Source organism: Cydia strobilella, chromosome 21 (assembly GCF_947568885.1).
Source record: "Cydia strobilella chromosome 21, ilCydStro3.1, whole genome shotgun sequence".
NCBI lineage: Eukaryota > Metazoa > Arthropoda > Insecta > Lepidoptera > Tortricidae > Cydia > Cydia strobilella.
In genome coordinates, this window is record NC_086061.1 from 3,321,967 (window position 1) to 3,345,051 (window position 23,085).

A 23,085-nucleotide genomic window follows, 5' to 3' on the forward strand; every position below is an offset into this window, starting at 1 on the left:
GACCGTTGGATGAGAGTAGCGTACGGCCGGTCGTTGTAAAGTTCTTGTCTAGGTATAGCCTTTGACCAGCATCTATAGACTGATAGCAGTATAATTTGGTCAACATATTGACTGTGTCTCTAACATCTACACAAAACAGTAAAAAAGACATATCGTTCTACAAACATCGTCATCCATCATTTTGGAGCTCTGCTCGGGAATCGAATACACTGGTTGAAATATGTCTTTTGTAAATTCAGTTCCACTACACCGCAGTGAATATTTAATAACTTGTCTCCGTGAAAACGTTTCCGTTGTTGGCGCAACAATCCTGCAACGCGGACTCTTAGAAGAACAACGTTGTAAGTGCATGCGAGTCACGTAGACACATGGAACCTTTCTCCACGGCTTGACTGACTCGCACAAAGGCGTGCATCCCGTGGATACTTTGTATTTTTAATATCCTTGAGCGTCGGAGCGACGACTGAAGCGCGTTATTCATCTCTATGAGGCTGCAGCTGGAAATGTGCAAGTTGATGTGAGAGCATCAGGTTTGTAGAGACGGGGAATAAATTAAATTCATGTTTTTTTAAGTTAATGTAAGGTTCTACTGGGATTCTGCCTTTTCGCTAAAAATTGTTTTGCCGAATTTCACTTGCCAACCAACTTTTCGCAGAAGTCTCATTTGGCCGAATAACTTTTATCAAATAATTATTTCGCATTAGGTTGGGTTAGGTTAGGTTGGATTATGTAAAGTTGGAAAATGAAATTCGGCCAAATGAGACTTCTGCGAAATGTTGGTTAGTAAGTGAAATTCGGCAATACAATTTTCGGCGAAAAGGCAGAGAACCGGTTCTACTGCTAGTATCTGATAGCTATCACGTTAAACTAGCACGTCAATATAGCCTATTATTATAGTCAAGCCTAACGATACATACCTCTGAATCATGACATTCGTGACAGTATTTTGTAACACCCACAGATACTATTTACCTATTAGGCAACTTACGAAATACACTCCATAAATAAAATAAACCTACCAACAAGCAAAACTCTTTTGACATAATACTTTTCTGAACACCGTCTAACCCCGCTGAGTCATTGTAAAAATCAGACATAATCCACAAAAAAGAAAGCAAGTCTACCTCGGCACTCGTAACATGGACACCCGTCGCCCCGCGCCGGATAACCGTATAAAATGGCGCGGGTGTGCTTATCCCGCGGATGGTCGGCGGCGATGTAAAAACTGCCCTCCCCACTGGAGCCTATTCCACAACGCTTACCGAGCATATAGCAGTCAAATTCTCTGGCTAACCCACGTAAGTGTGTTCCCTGATAACTATGAGTAATAGGAGAGCGCTTTTATAGTGGTTTGCTTTAAAAATTGACTGGAGAAGCGATTGGAATTACTCCCGGGCAGTTTCCTGAAGCTTGCGTGAGAATTCCACCGGTGTAACTCTGACCTTCGAGTGCACTTAGTTGTTACGTACCTCCAGGTCAAGTGATGTCAGAGTTTGTACACGAATCGAGGTTGGCGAATCGCATGGCGGGGGGAGAATGAACCACTAAGCGGGAAAACTTCAGCCTCGCAAGGTTGTTAGTCACGACTCGGGGATTTTCCTTTTTTTCCAGGGTTCTGTAGCCGAGTTGGTTAGTCTGGTAATTAGTAAAGGTGGGTTGGCGGCGAGATTTTTGCGTTTTCCTTTAGTGAGAAATGATGAGATGGATTTTTAAAGTTTGTTTTCGATTAGTAGTAGGTTTTTACAAATAATGAAACAGGATTTTCTTTCCTGGGATAAACAATAGCTTCGTACGATAAGGCCACGGAACCGTGTCCGAAATAGTCCGAATGAATAAGCACCAGGAAAGCATACGAAGTTATATAAAAAAATGTTTAACCTAATCTTACCTTCGTTATTTGTACATTTAGCAAACAGTCTTAAAGACAAATCACACGTCTTACATGCTTAATAATTCACCCTTACCACCCCACCACTCCCTAAATGATGAGGCGAAACAAATTGCCACAATCAGTGCTCATCATTGGCGTTGAAATCCACCAGAAGAAGCAATTAAACCAATAAACCATCCGACTCAGCCGACACTCCCTAAACGTGAAACTTTAATTAAAAGTTGACGAGGCACGGCCGGCTGCCGTGAGGATTATCAACCCTCGCTAGTGCTGCTAAAAACTCGAGTCTTGGAGTCTACATTTGAAAAACTTGACACTGTTCTACAAATATCTCCGGTTATGACTATGAGACTCCCAAGATTTTTTGAAACGTAGCTCAGAAGAACTTGAGTCTTAAACCGAGTCCGTCATAAATTTTGAGAAAGCTCCTCCGAAGAGAAAGTGTACCTGCACCATGAATTGCATGTAAAGATAAAGAAACACATATCGTGTCTTTGAAAATCATTCGGTTTTCTCCACATGGGCTGAAAGGACTAGAACCTCTACATGACTCAAGTCACTAACAAGTTTAAGGAGAACTTAAGCTTCGATTTTATAATTACCTTAGAGTCTAAAACCACCACTATCAGCTCCATCAGCTCTGCTTACCATCAGGCGGGGCGTATGCTTGTTTGCCACCGTCGTGGTATTAAAAAAAAACTGAGTCGAGTCTTACAGGGCCTTGAAATAAAGACTCGAGTCTTGAACATCACTACTCTTCACTCGCTAGTCTAAGCCAAAACAAGCCTTATCCCCAACCGAATAAAGTACATAGCCGCCACACTCGCAAATCACGTATTATCACAACAAATAGCGGACGGAATCTTCAAATCGACGTCACAGTAAATTATTCTTTATTACGATTGCGGCAGATTTCGCTTTTCAACGCTCACCCCCGCCCTGAAATTGATTAGACGCGAACCGTAACGCTGTAATCTTCAGACCACCATTTGCTGTAGACATCTTTAAGGATGGGGCGTTCACCCGCACTCATCCTATTGTATACGCCTTTTAGGGATCGAAGGAGACCAAGTGCCGCTGGTTTCTCGACTAAAGCTCTTTTTCAACTAACGTTCGCTTGGAAAGTAATCGCCTTGATCCCAATGAAGTTGGTAACGGAGTGCCCTTCGCATTATGAAAATGTGTGAAGGAAACAGATTAATTTTATCAAATCGTTTCTTCGCGTGACGCACTCTTGACTTTAAAATAGGGGCATTATGGCTATGGTACGGCTACGTGCATGCGTGTATCCGGGGTGTGTTCACCCGTGTACTTACAGACCATAGAGCTTGTAAAATCGATAGGCTCTTAGGATAGACTTAATCTAAATTTAGGAATATCACTTTGTTGGTTTAAAACCAGTTGCAATAATTGACAAAAGGCGTCCCCGTTACAGTTTGGGCAAAAATGCTTTCGTTTGTCTGGCCGTCCAGCGGTTCTCCTTACAGGTCGCATGTCTAAACCGAGTCCATTCAGTTTTCAGAATTTTTACAAAATATTGGAGCCTTTGGAGATTTTGCAAGGTCTGTAGCTCACATAGCCACTGCCTTTCTTATCATAGAACGTTATGAAGTATGAACGATCCTTAAAGCCGTATTTTTTTTTACTATTTATTTAAAAGTTTTCTTGTAGCAAATAATAGTCTGTGGTTGTCGTCGCATGTAATGAGGACATTAACCTCAAATTAGATCCTCAGCAGACTTCACGCGTCTCCCCACGTCCCGTCACCGAGTGACGCGATAAAATTACGATTTACTTCCTTGACTCCCTTCCAACGCGTGAACATGTCTGCTAATGTTTTACTTGCTACTATTATATTAAAACTAGTAGATTCTATGGAACCCCAATAGCAGGGAGTAGACAGTTGACCGAGCGAGAGCGAAGTTCCAGCATTTCTTTACCAATTCGTACGAAAACAGCGTACGCACAAAAACAGTTGAAAATGGTACGCACAAAAACAGTTGAAAATGGAGATTACTTCTGTCTCCCACAGAGGGTCTTTTTGGTGGCACATAAAAATGCCTATTTAAAGCCACGAGTGGAAACACGTGCCCCTTAATCGGCTATAAAACGGTTAATAATGCACGTCCACAAGCCAGGGGAGTGTATCCTGTTCACACTCAAGTCGTGAAGCCATAATGCAAGAGAGACGGGATTATTGCTTTCAAAAGTGTAGGATGCAATGGCTGACGTATTGATAAATCGCAATTTACTTATATTCTTGCAGTCGGATGTTTACTAGATCAATATAGACATTTAGCTTGTCAATCAACAGCTACTAAAGAAGGCATGGAGACCTAGGTATGATTATTTAGAAATTCATGTTCCTACTTATCCAGATCAATCTCAGCTATAACATGAAATTAAACCTATAAGTAACTTTGTGTAACTGGTAAATAATAAATCCTGTATTTTTATTATTTCACTAACTATAAGTAAATATTAATACTGATCTTCAACGGAGGTCTTGCTTGCTATGCAGTGCAGTTGAGGAGTGTCTTTTCAAATGGGTTCTTAGTTATATGTCTGCAAGCGCGACTGTACTTACATCGATAAATCGGTACATATTTTATATCTCAATAAACGCCTTAGCCAACAGGTTGGTCGAAACTATTCATCACTTTTAAATGTATCGAAAATCTCACTGCGATAGAAAACCCGCGTTTCAGTTGAGCTGCGTCCAATTATAAGTTTAGTGCCGTGTTGACTCGCGGCCCGAATTAGCGCTTCAGACGGAATTAATAAGTTCACCGCTTCGTTGACGACCCTAGCCGTAGGGTTGCCTCGCTAATGACAATCAGGGACGGAAAGTTTGCGTTTTACGAAGCTAACCTACTCGGAGCTACTACCGAGTGATGCGGTCGGTCAATTCAGTACCCGTACCATGAGTTAATGACGGTTTCAAATCTCGCTCGCACTGATATGCGAGTACGAGCGAGATGAATATAAAGTTCTCGTTCTCGATAGCGTTTATGCCAGTGTCAAACTGGTGGTAGCCACACTAGTCATCGTTGTGATATTTCGTTTTAATCCGCATGACTATTGTTCTAATTACTGATTTAACAATTCGTGAGTAAAGGTTTTTTGTAAAGGGAAACAAATGTAACGTTCAATTCATCACTTTTAAATTTATTGAAAATCTCACTGCCATAGAAAACGCGTGTTTCAGTTGAACTCCGTCCAATTATAAGTAGTGCCGTGTTGACTCGCGACCCGAATCAGCGCTTCAGACGTAACTAATTAGTCCACTGCTACGTTGACGACCCTAGCCGCAGGGCTGCCTCGCTAATGACAAGCGAGGGACGAAAAGTTTGCGTTTTACGAAGCAAACATACGGAGCTCTACCACTGAGCTAAGAAGTCGGTCAGTGCTATTCATCATCATAACTCACTGATTTAACAATTCAAAGACAAACAAAATTTAAGGGTTACGGCGTAGCGTTATACCTACTTGTTGATTAACAGTGACTGACAGGCCAATTCGAACGGGCATTGACATCAGAATGATATTTGCATCATGTTATTTAGTTATCGTGCATTTCGCATGTCTGGGCTCAAGCGAGACGCACGATATCTAAATAAAATGATTCAAATATAATTTTGATGTGTTGTTCTAATTTGCATGCGAGTAGAGACCAGCTTTTTTCAATATACCTATGCAATTTTTCGATATATTTGAGGAATATGCAGTCGAGTTGCCTATTTTTAGTCGAACGCCCAATTATAAGTTAGTCGCATGACACCCATGTTAGCTTCAGACAGAATTCATTAGCACTCGCTTCGGTGACAACCCTCGGCGCAGGGTTGCCACGCTACCGAAAGTTTTAAATGTCACTTAAACGAAAATGTCGACAATATTTGCATTTAGTTGTTCCAAACTACACTCGACTATACCGGGTAAGCGCTTCGGTCCTTAGGGTGCCCCCCCCCAGGCGATTTAAAGAGAAACACTGATGTCAATAGCTAGCCATACACGCACGGATTTGCCCGTCGGATCTGCCTGAAAGATGTGTCTGGCGGATACATCCGTCAATGTATGGCGAGAAATAGACACAGATGGGCAGCGGACGGGCATCCGGCGGACAAATCCGTGCGTGTATGGCTTATAACCATGCATAGTAAGATGTTAATGCGTGAGTGAAACATTCGATGGTGCTGAACGGGACAGCTAGTGCAAGGAAGTTTACTCTGGCACACCCAATTTGTCAGTAGAAAAAGGCTTGAAATTCCAATTTTCTATGCGAAGTCAACCCTTCGCGCCTACATTTTTTAAATTTGCCTCCTTTTTCTACTGACAGAGTGGGTGTGCCAGAGTTCATCAAACAATTTCCTAATAAACCAAAATTAATTTAAGCAATTACGAATATTTACTTACATAAACCTGCACGAAAATAAATTCACGGCAAACCAAATTCATAAGGTCAATTTTAATACAATAAATGATTCCGCGAAATCCACTTTCCCTAATAGGATGAAAGCGTTACCTTGCATTAGCATATTCATGAGCTTCAAAGCGGTATTGGCGCAATATTCAATTTGTGGCGTTGACGTCGCGATCACCTGCCCGCCGTTTGCTCGTGTAATTGAGCCTTTAGTACATCTACCATGAGTTGACACTTGACGTTTAGGCTAGCGACTGCGTGAACTCGATCGCGGTCCATCTCGCTCGCACTGGTGTATTGGTGCGATCGAGTTCACGCAGTCGCTAGCGTAAATGTCAAATTCCAACTCATGGCAGCCGTGTTACTGCCAACCGTATCGACGGATCATTTGTGACAACCCTGCCAGAGGTGGTTTTCTAACTGCACTCAAGTTACTAAGCTGCGCATGACGGGATATCGCGTAGAGCCATTTCGAAATATGTTTGTGACGTAGAGACACAATAATCCAACGTGGAGCGTAGCAACTCTTACAAATCTACAGTGGAACACCGCCACATCATATTATATTATACATCATCATCATTCGCTTGCCCTTATCCCATTCACTTGAGGTCGGCGCAGCATGTCTTTTTCTTGCAAACCTCTCTGTCGCCCGTCATCTCATCATTCACTTGCGTTCGTTTCATATGATCTCATACAGTTCATCCACCTTTTCCTCGGTTTTCCTTTCCTCTTACCTCCCTCCACATTCATTCGGAATACTATATTATATTATACATATAGGTTGATTCATGATAGTCCTTAATTTTTTATGAAAACATTGACAACTTATTTATACACCAGCGGACCTGTTACATATTACAATATTCGTAGTAATTGGGCGTTGAAAAATTAATAAATGCTGGAAACCGTCAGTTATTTATTAACACATGAAATATTAAAAGCCTAGCAATTATCGAGTACATTAATTGGCGGTTTAAATGCGTCCGTATAATTAATGCCGATGGAAATATCTCGGTTCGCAGCGATCATACGGGCAAAAGTAATGCCAATGTTTGCGCTTAAACCCTTTGTATCCTGTGCACACAGGCGGAGCGAGCTATTAAGTTAATTAAAATGACGCACACGCACAAAGCGGATTGTGATTTGCTACTAGGGTTAGTGATATAAATATTGGTGATTTGTTTAGACTTCGCAGTCATGCGGCAAATCTAGGGGTTGCGGTAATGCCAAGTGACTTGATATCTTAGTATGTGCATATGTATCACATTCTATTTAAGTTGTTTAACTGACTAGGAGGACATTTTCTTTATTGAGGCACTCCATACGGGTTCATCCATAATCCTAAACTAATGATAAATTTTGCTTCGTTTCAGGTAAGCATATGTTCGAGTTGATAGAGTAACACACATTTCAACGGTACAGAGGCAAGGTTTGATTTCTGGGTGCAATGCGAAAAACCAACCAATCTAGGTACATATAGACTGAATACAAACTAATATAGACTAATATTTACATAGTCTATTGACACTGAAGGGTTTTTTCTTGTATATCATCGGCACCATGCTGACATGCGCTTCGATTTTAACAAATCGCACAACTATGAAATGCTATGCAAGCTGTGCTATACTTTAAACTAAATGAAAATTCTAGTAATTCATTAGAGGAAGAGCAATTGTATCGACTGATTAGTTAACGACATCAATGAATGAAACAGGCCGTGACTTGATGCTATCAAACATAGTAATGAAATACAGAAAGTACTCTTCGTAGCACGCTGCTATTGAGAACTCTGATACCACACTCTTCAATACAAAGTGTTTGGTACCGTATGGATTTATTCGTAATTCAGTGATAAAAAAAAATTGTATTCGGGTTTAGCATTAAGGCAAAGCATGAACGTAACAAAGGTTAGCAAATATAACATGTAGAAGAGTCAGCAAGCATAAGTCGCTAAGCTTATATTAAAAATGATCTTAGCACAGCTGTTTTGTTAAGGACCACCTCTACCGCTTAACTAGGTACTTTTGCTGCTGAATGTACCCTATTAACTGATAATTTATACGGTTGAGTATCAACATGTGAAGAGACATTTTACTACGTAATCCTTGTTTAGTCACGCTACCCGCTCTTTTACTAGGTAACCCATAGTCAGCAAGCATGCAGCAGGTCAGTTTTCATCAACAACGAGACAGAACCTTACTTATTGAAACATCTACACAATATCTAGTCTAATGGACACGGCCTCTGTTTAGTAACATGATGTGAGTCAACGCACGCGGGTCAATTGAGCCTGAGCGCGGGTCAATTGGCGACCCCTAACGCGGTTAGCACGCACTAGCTTGTGACTGATGCTCTGTCCAGTAACATTATTAACGAGATGCTAGTCAGCTAGATGTGCATCCAACATCATGTTTGACAACTAGATATCGAAGACAATGGTCTGAAGGAGTAATGTTTAATGCTAAAGTATCAAGTGTTTTGTTTTTACATAGCTTCACTGACATATAAATAACATGGTGGCAGTAATTGTCTAAGAAAATATTGTCTTCCCCCAGTTCTATAAGCCGTCATAACAGCCACATGTTTGTGGCGACTTAATTTTGGACACTGAAGTACATGACTATCTTAGGATTAGGCTTCATACCTCTTCTACTACGCTTTTATATTCGTAATGGTTAGCTTAGTTCATGCTTATACAATTTTAACACCGCAAAGTTTTTAAACTTCTGAGGTAATTCTGATGGCGTCTACGCTCGGCCATTTGCAAACTTATACAATACAATACAGTACTCTTTTTTGCACACCTCACATAGTTTACAATAAATGTACAGTAACATAAACAAACACAATTGGATAGAGGAACTTTTACTTTGAATAATAAGTTTCAATTTCCTTATTCATCGCCTGATTATGCCACGGTTCGGCTTTTAAGTGTCACTCGGTTGTATGCGAAGATGAAATTTGATAGATTTGCCCACTTACCTAGTGCTCTCTAGCTAGATGCTTTCAGACGGTAAGTAGTCTCTGTCATTGAAAGAAGGAGTCTACTTTAAATGGAATGGTTTTCTTTGATGCAACTTTTATCTCGTGATTTATTCTTACCTACTTAAATAAATCTAAGAAAGTTCCTGCGGTCCTAAAATTAAGACGGAATCTTTTCCGTCTAATAAGTGTTTTACTTTTAAAGTTCTCTCAATGTAAGTTTGCCACATTGTGTAGTGACACCTCTTACTATATACTGGCATTAACAATAAGGAACTCTACACTGTCTTTGGTGCTAGAATTTCAAGTGTAGCTTTAGGATTTTTTGCGGATATTAACATATACTTAAAGGTGTCTAAAGATAAATCTCAGATGAGTTCGTAACATACCTAACCTAAAAGTTATATTTAACTGTGTAATTTTAACATTCATTTAGATTTAGTTGTCATTGCGCCTAAATTTATTTTGATACTCGTACAAACACCAACACTGTTTAATCGGTGGACAGTTAACAGGGTGGGCGATGGTACAAGTTTAAATCTCGTGAACTTATTTCAAGTCTAATCTAATTAAGTATTACGTTAGCGAGAGTATTCAGCAGATTTCCTTGAAATTTAATAAATGTCTCTCTTGGTCTTGTTGCTTTAATATTAACAATTAAAATTGTAGAGTACCGATTCTGGGAACTTTATCATCTGCGACCTTGTTCTGACATTTCTCTCCATTTAAATAGATTTTCTACCGACTTCAAAAACAATATGTACAACATGAACGTATGAAAGAAATGGTCAAATTGAGAACTTCCTCCTTTTTCGAAGACAGTTTGTTGTTTGTTTGTACCCCTAAACCACATGCGCGTGTATTTATCTCAATTTAAAATAGTTACATGTGTAACCCCAAAAACGCGCGGTGAAGCGGAACCGTACAAATGAGTCAGCTGCGGGACAAATGAGGTGGGACTGAACAGCCGAGGGGTTAACCTCAACTCGTTAATGACCAGTTGCACAAAACCCCCCGTCAACGTCATCGTAGTTGCTTTTAAATTTTGCTTGACAGCCGCCGTTGGCATTTTTTAACATTGATCAGTGCGTGGTGCATCCCGCCTTAAATGTCCAAGCTGTACAACGAAAATGGCACTTGTTATGATTACAAAACGGACAGGAGTCAGGCTCACCACTTCATCCACAACCATCCATCTTCACCACTTAGATGGTTGGCAGTCCTCAATTGTGCGTTTCTTTAGAAACTTCCTGCGTCGCACAGCTAAACTGTGGAATGAACTGTCGCCCGTGGTATTTCTGGACCGATACGACCTTCAAACCTTCAATAAAAGAGCGTACTTCCATCTTAAATGCCAGCAATGCACCTGCAACCCCTCTGGTGTTGCAGGTGTCCATGGGCGACGGGAATTGCTTACCGTTAGGCGATTCGTCTGCTCGTCTACTGCCTATGTTACAACTTCTTGAATAAACGTCTTTTATTATTATTATTCTCTTTATTTATTATTTTTCTTACGTTAGGTTTTTTATAATATGCATATAAAAGTAAAATATAAAAACGCTTACAAAACAATACAAAATACATATAAACAAATTATAAAAAACCTAACCTAGGGTGCCGCCAGCAGCGGGGCAGGGCCCAAGCTGCCGGTGGTCAGGGCCGCAGAGAGAGGAACCGGCGGACTATCCGCGCCGTGTCCAAGATCACCGCCTTCTGCATCTGACCCTTGATCCAACCACCTAGCGAGAGTCTCTCAAGGTGTTGGTCGAGACTCTTCGCTATGAGACCGTTCGCTGAAACGACTATCGGGACAATGATCGTCGAATCAACATCCCACATGGCGGTTATCTCGTGAGCCAAGTCTAGGTACTTACTGGACTTGTCCTTCTCGGCTTTCACGAGATTCTCATCATGGGGGATGGTGATGTCGACGAGCACGGCCCGGCGCTGCGATCGATCTATTATCACAATGTCAGGCTTATTGGCTACAATAGTCCTGTCAGTGATGATAGATCGATCCCAATAGAGCGTGGCACGACCATTCTCGAGAACTGGCACAGGTAAATACTTGTAGTACGGTACTTCGCAGTCCACAAGGCCGTATAGAAGAGCAAGCTGCTGGTGAATAATCCTGGCTACGAGATTATGTCTGTGCAAGTACTCGCCATTAGCAAGATGAGAACAACCGGAAATGATATGCCTGAGTGACTCTCCGGGACGGCGGCATGCCCGACAAATGTCGACCGTACCGTCCTTCAGGATATATTTCCGATAGTTGTTCGTCATCATAACTTCGTCCGCAATTGCACAGGCAAAACCCTCGGTTTCTCCGAAGAGGTCCCCGAATCGTAACCAGTTCACCGACGCGAGCAGGTCTACATCAGGTCCCATGAGGGCCTTGTAGAACCGCCCGTGTAGCACCTTACTCTCCTGTTTACGGACGCTCTTTATTATTATTATTATTATATCTTTAAAAAAGGCTGCCTAATATACTGACTATCAAACTAATGTAACGTATGATGCAGCTTTTTGTACGGATAGTTTAGGCTACTATTTACTCCGATCGATGCAAAGTCTACTTCTACAAACCTGTCCGTCCTGTTGGTCTTCTTATATGAGGGTACCTACCGAGTTCCTTAAATACACAATTGGAAAAGTGCCATGATGCGGTGTACAGACAGACAGTTCAGTTTGACAATTACCTAACTTACATTTGAATGTATTTAAGTATATAGTAACCCCCGAGTTCAAAGTGCGGCGGGGCGGAACCGAACAATTTGTCAGCTGCGGGGTTAATGAGGCGGGTCCCACCGATGACGGGTACACCTCGACACTGGAACGGACGTAACACAGACGCTCAGACAAACAATACTATACACACCTCACACTGTAAACACAAAAATCTAGTTTTTAACCAGCACTTTGTGTCGTGAACTCAGCTGTACGTGCAGGCAAGAAACTGCTGTTTACGGACGCTCTTTATTGGTGCTTGTATTGATTCTACCTTATGATCGGAAGACTTGGTTGCAACCTGTTTCTGCTACTATGTCAGACCTCATTCATATCATTCTATTGGCCATGTCTATCAGCATTTATGTAACCGAAATTTCACGCTGAAGTACGTGTCCTAATAGCGGTCATATCGGGCCCATCTGTGGATAATTGTGGGTACCACAGGGATTGCGTGTTCACGCCAGGTGTCTACATCTATCGTTGCTTTCTGGAATTGTCATTTGAATCGCTAACAAAGGACGAGTTAGTCAAGGCTCATACGAACCAGTATAAGGTTCTATATTAATCGTAAATATAAAGTGAGTATGCACTTTTCCAGCTCGCTGTTCTATCTTGCGTGCTATTTTTACAGATATAAAATTTTTCGCTAACCGAATATTCCCGTGTTTCATTTCCATAGCACGGAGCTTCATTGCATAACATTAAACCGTCGGAATTTCATAAGTTTCAATCCACTGCCTGTTCAGTTGGAAAATGTTCAATAATGTAAATGTCTCCTATATTGTCAATTCGAGAATGTGACATCGTACAATATATGCATACGGATGGCGGTGATTTGTCGTATTATTTGTATAAACAAACACAAGATGAGCTTGAACAGCTTTGCTTTGGCCTCCGAATTCAGTAACGTAGATACACATTCTTAAACCAACCAAAATGAAAGGTACCTACGCATTGGACATATTTACCCTTACACCACGCCGTATCACGGTGATAATAGGTTTTATACCAATAACTAATATATTTTTACATCGCGTATTACTTTTATTTTATTTACCCTTACGTTTCCAGCAATTACATTTTATTGTTATAATCAATAATTAGTCACTAAACACAAATACTCGTAAAGCATAGCCTTCACATTAATAACACTTAGTTTTATGACCACTGCATTAAAAAATTTAAAAAATTTGTTATTCAGCCACTCATATTTCTTTATTGCTAAGCGATCATTAGAGCCTGTGGTTTAAGGGGTAAAATGAGCTAGCGTCTCTCCCATTTAAAAAATTGGCGGTCGCTGCACTATGCAGGCTTGCCATGTTACATACTAAATCGTTCTTGTCTGTTTCCTCTTCCAAAATTGAATATTAATAAGTTTTGAAAATAAATGACTTTACTGCGCCGTTCTGCGTAGCGAAAAAAAAAATGTTTACTGTGTAACCCAATACAATATGTATAACATTTCACCACCTAATCCCTACCTTTATCATAACTTATTCAAGTTTCTTTAATTCTGAAGGAGATAATTATCGAAAAAAGAAACCTAAATAGTTTTTTGTGTGAACGGATCGCTAACACATGTTTCCCCTTAACTATTCATAATGTTGTTCGAGTTAATGAAACACATGTTCACGCAAGCGATTCTATTTGTAATAAAATATGCTTTACTTGACGAGCTATACGAGCGATGGCAGGCGTGGCTCACTCCGCGATTTCGTCGCGTCGCTACAAGTACATGCGGCCCCACCAATTTTGGTGTCTAGCCATAGTAATTGCCGCGCAACGGAACGGACGCGTGCTCGCGCTTTCGCCACCTTGCGGTCATATCTGTCGTAATGTACGCGTTTTGTTAGAGAGTGAACCTTCTGTACTTAGTAGTATTATTTATTATGTGGCGACGGCTACATACTTTACAAGCCTTATGTCCGTCCGTCCGACTCCGACTCGCACTTGGCCGGTTTTTTGAGTTTATCGCAAACATACAGACGCGGCGGGGGACTTGTTTTTATAAGGTGTAGTGATACTAGTGATGTGTGGCTTTAATTAAACTTAAAATTTAATCCCAAACAGCTATCGATAATTGGCAAAGTAGGTTAGAAATCGCACATAACAATAACATTTATATAAAATGGTTAAAATGATTCGATCCATGGACTGCCGTATCCCGGCGTTCACCCGAGCGGCGGGCAGGCTACAAATGACTTAATTGCATATTTAATATTTACCTCTCAGACGAACGGCATCGTTATTTATTCCAGCTACACTTCAACCCTTCTGCAGCTTCCACTCGTACTTTATATAAAGTAACATAATTTACGAGTTATACTTAATGAAGGATCGTTCATTTCGAGGAATTCATTCTGTCAGTGCATTCCGTTTATGTGAAGGAAGCAACGAGCGCAAGTAATCAATTATTTTTGAGACAATTTTTTTTTTTTATGATGAATAAAAAAAATCGTTTGACCACGATCCCACCTGATGGTAAGTGATGATGTGGTCTACGGTGGAGCACGCTTACCTATGAGATACCTATTAACTCTTGCCTTGAAGAGCTCCAAATTGTACTCATGCGGAAACACAGACTCGGGCAGGGCGTTCCACTCCTTGGCAGTTCGCATAAGAAATGTGGAAGCAAAACGCTTCGTGCGTATTTTTGGAATTCCTACCATGAAGCGATGCCGGAGTGCCGTTTGTCGTGTGGTCCGATGGTAAAAATGGGACGGAGGAATAAGGTTGTGCAGTTGCTCGGCACACTCTCCGAAATGTATCCTATAAATTACTATAAAAGATCGACAGGCTGGCAACCTTGCGACGATGCTCCAGACTTTGGAGTCGAGCATTCGTCAGATTGCTGTCAATATAAATCTATTGTTGACCAAGCGTTAGCGAAGGTCTCCGTTTCAGCCTGGGCAAAAATGATTTCGTGTGTCCGGATGTTTTCCTATACAGGTCGCAATTTACAACCGATTCTCGTGAAATTTTGTTAGCAATTCGATGACTAAATAGATTCTTTTGTCGAGTCAGTTTTTTGACATATTTAAAATGGCGGGGCCATACATTTATTCAGTTAGGTATAAGTTATGATCGCGAGGTCTACAGCTCATATAGCCACAATAATATTAATATTGTAATTTTGTTTACCTTTTCCTTCTATTTTTTGGGGTAACCTACCTGTACTGTATAAAGTCTCTAAGAAAAAACCATTTAAACATGAGCTTCGGCTTGCCCAATATTCGCTCGTCTCCACTGTTATTTTCCCCGTCGACCTTACCCTGCCATTATGTTTCTTTCAAAATCCAATACACTCGTATTTACCTATACGTGTACATTATGTACATAGTCTGTAAATGTAACACAATAAGCGTTCAATTACCGACTCGGGCGTGGGCGATGAATGTTTAAACCGCCGCCGGGCTGGCTCCATTAGCCGCGCGTCAGCGGTACTTGCCCTGGGGGGTAAGGCTGTGATCTGTCTTCCATAGGCGACAAGACAAAAGGACGCTGATACTTTTAGGAATCACGATGGACACGGTCGCAGAAGGCGGGGTCGTTTAGACGGGTTACGGGACTCTTTTGTAGATTTGGATAGATACATTTTGTAAGTGTGTTAAGGTTTGCGATCTGTAGAATACGATTCTATCTAGACTCTGATCCGGTCTTATAAAACATACTGTGCCGTGTTGCCCTGTAATATATCAATCTGGGGGCACGGCAGTGCCCCCGCCAAGACGAGCAATGCGAACCGCAAGGGAACTAGAACTACCTACCTTTTCTCGAAGCGCTTCATCGTTTTTTTGAACCCACTTGGGTTTGGATTATACCAGATATACAAAATTCTCGGGATATGATGTCAATAGTGGACATATTAAGCATTAACATTTTCAATTGCAATTCAATTCAATTTTATGCATATCTAAAAACCCCCGATTTCGAGCCTGATGAACATGGAAACCCTTAGGGTACTTCCTGAAGTCCTAGAAAGCTGAAATTTGGTATGTAAGATAGTATTAGTACACAAACAACAAAAAATTCTGAAACTTGAAATTTTTTGCCCCTAAGGGGGTGGAATTTTGTATGGGGAATTAATAACCGCTGAACCGATTTAGTTGTTTCATTACTACAAGAACTGTTGTATAATGAAAAATAATAAATAGTGAATAATTTTTTACCTTACGCCCATGTGATGGTAGCGAAACGGCCAAGCCACACATTTTGACTAGGTGTAGAGTTTGTGAAGTTAGGGCTTGTAGAGTTAGAAGCTTGGCTCTACAAGAGATCTGATAATTTTTTGACAGTGTGAGCTTTATGGTTTCGTCTTGGCAACATTTTACATGAAATTGTTTTTGCTGGGATATCGTTGTCTACTAGGCATCCTATTATATACGGTGCCGTGTTGTCTTGTATGACTGTCAATATCGTTGTCTACTAGACATTCGGTATTCGAGAATGAGACATGAGAGGCAGAGTTAGTCTATTGTGTAATATAATTGATATTGGCATAGCTACACGCAAACACCCTTATTGTAATTACAATTACTATTGATAAAGCTGCCCGCTTCCGCGCGAGCCCCCGCTGCCGGCTGGACGGACCAACAATGTGTGAACATAATTGCGAAGGGTTCCACACAATGGGATTTTTAATAACCGCCCCCGTTTGACGGCGCCGCCATATTTTTATAATGGTTACGAAAATAAGTTGTCATCGACACGGCCAGGGGCAAAGGGAAACTCGTACGTGACCGTAGGACGGTGGTTATTTGTTCGTAGTTGAAACATTATTCACTTGAGCGTAGATCGTTTTTTGTATAACTTGGTTGATTACGCTATAGCTTTGTGGTTATGTAGATATTAGCTCTGTTTAAATAAATCATTTTTGGATGGTGCTTCAAGCCGGATTGCTCTCACATTCTATGCGACTGCGTTTATTTAAGTTTGAACTTTATTCGCATGAAGTTAACCAGTTACTACAGCATTATTATGAGATGCCAGTTATTTGGCGTGTGTGCTTTTAAGCACGTGTCCATTTGAGAGGTCCTTGGAGCCGGACAGTACGAGGGTTGGCCCGTTCACATGGACGGGAATATGATAATTTTGTGTGCGGTGAAGTACACCTGTTGCTGCGGTTTGCCATTTGGAAATTCATAAGCGGTCGTTAAGTCAATTTCGTGGGTTTTCGTCATGGTATGGGATTTACCTACCTACTTGTTTTAAATGATCTGCCTACACCAGCGTGTTTTAATTTTAAAGATCAATGATTCTTCAAAATTGGTAGTTGAATTTTTTTTTTTTTTTCAAAATGCCATCACAGCGGTAAGAGTTATAATGAGACACTTGAAAAGTAATCTTCTTTTAGCACTAACTGCTAAAATCCATGAAAACAAGCCAACATTTTCAATACAACTAACCTTCTGTGGGGGCCAACCGTGCGTCGGCACCTAGCTCCGCGCCTTATAGACGCCACAGGTGACCAGAGCTGGCCTGGCCAGTATGTTGCTAAGAGGATTTTGCCATCCAACGTGGCAATGCGGCCAGCCTGCTGGGCAAACTGCCCATCGGCAGTGACTTGGTGAACGTTGTTAATAGTTTATATTATTATTTTTTAATTTATTTATAGTTTACTGTTATTTGTGTAATCCCGTTAAATAAATAATATGAAATTAACCTCCCGTCTCTTTCTTTTCAGGTGGCAGCGCGAACAAAATAGCGAAGCGTACGGAGCTAACGCCCAACAAGGGTGGACCGTTCGCGGCCGCGCTCCGCACGCTCGCCAAGAACGCCGGGCCCGACTCCAAGGACGGTGAGTCGATAGCTGTAGCATCTACCCTTACCTTCGCTGGCCCTAGCCCTGAACTGACGTGACACCTCATTGCCAAGACAACACTGACCTGCTTGATATCTGATTCACACAAGGTTTACTCGACCGGTTTGCTAAAAGGATTTCACAGTTGCGTTGTCTTGAGAGTTATGAGATTGGCCAACTTGTGTTGCTAGTTTCAAGAATCCTTGGCGGTAAATACTTTGAGCTCAAATTAAATGATCATAGATTCGGATGAAACTAGCAACCAATAAGAATTCCGTTTGTAAAGTTTGGTTTGTTTGAAATTGATCAAAATCGTTGTAATAATATCAAAACAGTACTTTTCAAACTATCCTGGGACCCTTATAATTTATTAGTTTGAAATATTTATCTAATTTATTTTATGAATTCCTAAGTCAATTCTTTATACATTTGTCTGGACTGGAAGTCCCTCGTCACTGTTTAGGGATTATAAATTAAATTATAATTGTCCCAAAAGCATAGGGTGCGACAGGGCCAGCATTTCCAGATTTCCCTTTTTTCTTTTATTTTACTCCACATTCAATGTGCGAACTCACACTTGTTGGGTTTTGTATCCTTGACTACTTCGCGTTAGGGACCTAAGTAAAATACCAAATCAAATATGACTAAAGCTATATAATATCTGTATTATATTATACCTGCACATTGTTGTAAAGATTGAACAAAGTGATACAATTACAAAAATTAAGCTAATAATTCTGTGAAATCAAATAAGTATGATACTATTGATACTAGTGGTTGTATGAGCTGTAGATGTCGCCAACTCCCATGTCTCCTATCCAATAATCTAATAACGGGATCCAAATAAAATTTTAAGCACTAAATTTCACTAGATTCTGTTGAGAATTGCGACCTGTAGAGGTAAGAGGAGAACGTCCGGACAGCCCGACATACTAATTTTTTTTTCTTTTAAGCTAAACGGAGAGCTTCGCTTTCGCTGTGTCAATAATTACACGAAATTCTAATTATAACGCAAATCGTTAAGAAAATAAAGTAAAACTTATCTTTGTTCATTCTAAAATATCCTTCTGTATTTCATATGTTGTTAAACAAGTCCATACAATGGACTTGTAATTATTTTATTGTAAAATGAAATGTATTAGTTACGTTAATACTATTCGCTCTTATTCATTTTACCACACTTTTATTAAATAACTACAAAAAATAGGCTTCCTGTTTCTAACTGAGGGTTCATATGTTTTGACTTTGACAAAATGTTTTTGGAAGCGCGACTACTGTCTTTGTATAAGGTCGCGGCATAGACATATGGATCTTTGATTAGGATAATGCCTAAGCTGTTTTCTATCAGGCTATCTATCCTACGTTAGGATAATAAGTCTAGTAGCTCTGCGATCTGTAGTGGTAACATAAAAGTGCGGTTCGATCAGTCAATCCTGAAGGCCACGGAAAAACGCTCGTAGCGAATTCGCTTAACGCTGAAGCTGGTAGCGTCGTCGTCCATGATATAGGATAAACCAAACAATAATTGGTCCTTAGAAGTCGTTGGCAAGGAAAATCATCCACGAGAAAGTAGCAGGGCCGACATTAGTATAGTTTACCCAACAGCTGTATAACGCTCGATGCTGCCAGCGAGCGTGTAGCGAAAACGCTCGAAGCGTTTTTTTGTGGCCGAAACATAAGAGCGAGTAGTGTTCGTTGCGAGCGTGTGTTTGACCGTGGAAGGTTGCAGGCTCGGCCGAGCGCGAGAAGGAAAAGCCGCCACCTGCGGCGCCCGCCAAGCGCGCCTCCCCCCACCACCTCCCCACCAGCGGGTTCCAGCCCTACAGGCCTGATGACCGGTGAGTGCACACAACATTTTTACTATTGTTAGCGAGGTTTCTAAAGCAAACTAGAGATATAACTTTACCATTCTTTATTACTGTTTTACAAGTAGGTACAAAGGTTCGTTAATTATTGTTTAGGACGAGTAAGTAACTTCGGCGCTAGCATCACGCGCTCTGGTTGGCTGCCGTTCATGCATTTAACAACTATTATAATAGCCGTAACACACTACCGTACCGCACCGCGACCTTGGTGCGGTGCGGTAGTGTGTTACGACTTTAAGGCTTTACTCGATACCTACGGAACGCACGCTCCAAGCGTGCGCGCTCGACGCTGATGCCGATCGCTATGCATTTGTTGTATCAAATGTATAGCGCTAAGCGTCGAGCGTGCCTTCCCTGGGCGAGGCGTTAGTTTTTTTTCAGTAATCAGTGTGTTTATTGCTATAGTTCTATGCGTACAGTGAAAGTGTCACGTTCTAGGGAAGTTTTTACATACAATATGACACTGCACGTAGCGTACAGCGGCAACTGGGCACCAAGGCCTATGCGTATTGTAAAGCCTTCTATTCTCTAATGGTTGCCGACGTGACATGTGATTGCATTTTTATCGCGCGGGAAAATCAAAGCAATTATATCAGCGGGGCGTGAACACGCACTCCTCTTCCGCCTGAGGTACACGCTAGCACGTACGGGACTCCACATTTTTTTTTCTCGGTCATTACTCTCAATAGAGGTCGCGTCGTGTGGTATTTGCTGTTCACCAAAGCTAAAATAGCATTTCTTATTAAGAATTCAATTTTTTATGGTCTCCCAATAATAATTAGATGTCGCTAGACTTATATTGACCGGGATATCCGTGAATCATTCAAAACTCTAATTAGATGTCGGTCAGGAATCAGCATTTACACAGGTTGTTATTCACTCTTAGGATATGATATGATGAAATCCAAATGGCAGCATTAGTTCCAGAAGGCAGTATCTTCTATTACACCACAAGTCAAACATATGTAAAACATACACATAAACATTTATTTTTCGCCATATTTTATGTCTCTTTCCTTTATGTTGCTTTCTTTTTTGTCTGTTACCTTCCGTGATTCTCACTTGATGGTCTCATCGGAAGATCAGCGCTGGAAGCCGCGAGCAGCATGCTGAGATGGGGCCGATTCGTGACACTTTAGTTTCACTATGTTCTTTTAATGTATGTCTATTGTCTGTGTGTTTTACGAATAAAAACTATTCTATTCTATATGCTTAGTTTTGGTGAACAACATAATGAAAACATCTATAAACTTCCATATGAATATTGCATAAAAATACTGACTTTAGAACCCTCACTCTTGCGGTAACAAGAGAGATAACTTTATTCGAGCCTGTGTAAACCCTTGAAAGTTTTAATGCCCTACTCGGAAATGCAGACTTCAGACAAAAGTATAAAGCCAGGCCAGTGCAGACGAGAAACTTATACACTTCTCTGAATAATTCAAGGCAGTCAAATGATAATTCTAAATTTAAGAATGTTTCAAAAGTTGTAGCTACGCAATCTGGGCGAGTCGAAACCTTACATATACCATAGCATTTATTTAAACATGATTCAGTGTCGCGTGCGAGATACTGTGAAGCTACAAATCCGTCAGTGTGGTTGGTGCAACTGGCCCCAAGCAGACTAATAGTTATTTGTTGTGCAAGGCTGCAAAGTGGTTATTTGGCGTGAGTGTTGAAATTGAAAACTGAGCGAGCGAAGGAAGGGAGGAGGAAGGAGCGAGGAGGAAGGATTGAATGATTTTGGTTCAATCAAAGACACGAGACGCCAAATAATTTTGCAGCCGTGCGAAACACAACTTTTCATCTCACTTCAGCGAGGAAAATGCGAGATGCAAAAATAAATTTATATACACGGTGTTTCATGACCCACTGAAAACCTAAAAATAGTTTGTTCATGGGTTTTTTAATGGGGGTAATTTTTTTTATAATTTTTTATTATTTTTACATGCCCATTCTACAGGTTTGTAATGCAACAATATCAATAACTAGCATTTGACACGTTCTTTGTCAATGAGCAACAGCCTTAACTGGCCATTGGTAAACCTTATCTCGTTGCAGTAAGGTATGCAAATGGTCTGTAACACTGTTTACACTAGCAATTGATTGATGTCACTAAAACGACGAAGCATCTTGTGTAGAATTGCCAGTCGAAAAGAATTGTCGAGAAGAAGTTAAGTCTGTTTGAAACAACTAATATTTTTTTAAATATTTATCGGATTAAAGAATAAAAATTGTTGGGGTGTCTCAGGTATTTAGTGGCTCAAGTAACACCGTGTATACATATTTAATTTTGCCCTCTATTTAAATCAAATAAAAGACAACACACTCAAATCCAAACAAAATAAACAAGAGAAAAGCACACATATCCATCGTGTTCGAAATTCAAATTATTTTTGCACGCTAGCGGATAAAATAGACTTTTGCACGCAGATTTCGCGCTGTAAACTAAGGTTTTCCGAGCGAGTGAGTTGAAAAGTACAATATCTAGTGTTGTGTTTGTTTGGTTGCAGGCTGGCGCACCCGGCGGCGGCCTCGTTCCCGCTGCTGGAGCCCGCGGCCTACGCGCCGTACGCGCACCCCGGCCTGTACTCCAGCGCCGCGCTTCAGTACAGGTAACATCATCATTACTTAACGCGTCCTAGAGACTTGTGTGATTGTCTTGGGTAGGTAACTTGGCCTCTTACTCCCCCGAGCTTGCACTCCGACAACTCCAAAATACTCGCAGCCGACTTAAATATCAGCTGAACTGCTGTTAAAAATCGTGTGTATCGTCCTCAGACTAGCAGCAGAAGAACAAATGTACCTGGAGCGGGTGTTCCGCGGCGGCGTGGGCGTGGGCTGGCTCCCGCCCTACGCGCTGTACCCGCCCATCGCGCCCCACCTGCCGCTCGTGCCGCCCTCGCCGCACACGCCGCACGCCGCGCACGCGCAGCACGCACCCCATGCGCCGCCCGCGCATCACCTGCACGACGAGCGTGAGCGGGAACGGGATCTGCAGATACAGCGAGAAAGGGAAAGAGAACGGTGAGTTTATTGAACACATTTAAACGTTTGATTTTCTTTAACCAAAAACGTCACTATTGACACTGACAAATTTTAAATCCATAACTAATCCAGATCTAATTCCTGTTTTTAAAATCAGGATTAGCGTTCTATCAATATTAACCAATTGTTAAATATAGGCACATGAAGATGAACATCGTAAAAATAAACCTTTGAAAGTTAGCAAGTCAGCATTCATAAAAGTCGTTTTCTGGGGACGCTGCGTTTTTTTTATCGATATTGGAATTTGAAACGATTGTATTTTTTTTGTCGTGTAGTTGTCACGACACAGTCATATTTGAAGTAGCGAAAATCGCAGACTCGTAAGGGCGCGGGCTGGACGCAA

General features: G+C 41.1%; 1 protein-coding gene across 1 annotated transcript in view; it reads left to right on the top strand.

The window, feature by feature from the left end:
- The window catches only part of LOC134751169 (uncharacterized), a 185,907-nt gene that overhangs the window by 162,047 nt on the left and 775 nt on the right, over positions 1-23,085 (top strand). Inside the window, exons 19-22 of the mRNA XM_063686541.1 lie at positions 17,713-17,826; positions 19,559-19,667; positions 22,208-22,309; positions 22,476-22,721. Coding sequence (XP_063542611.1) covers positions 17,713-17,826; positions 19,559-19,667; positions 22,208-22,309; positions 22,476-22,721 — 571 coding nt within the window. The remainder of the gene's footprint in view (positions 1-17,712; positions 17,827-19,558; positions 19,668-22,207; positions 22,310-22,475; positions 22,722-23,085) is intronic.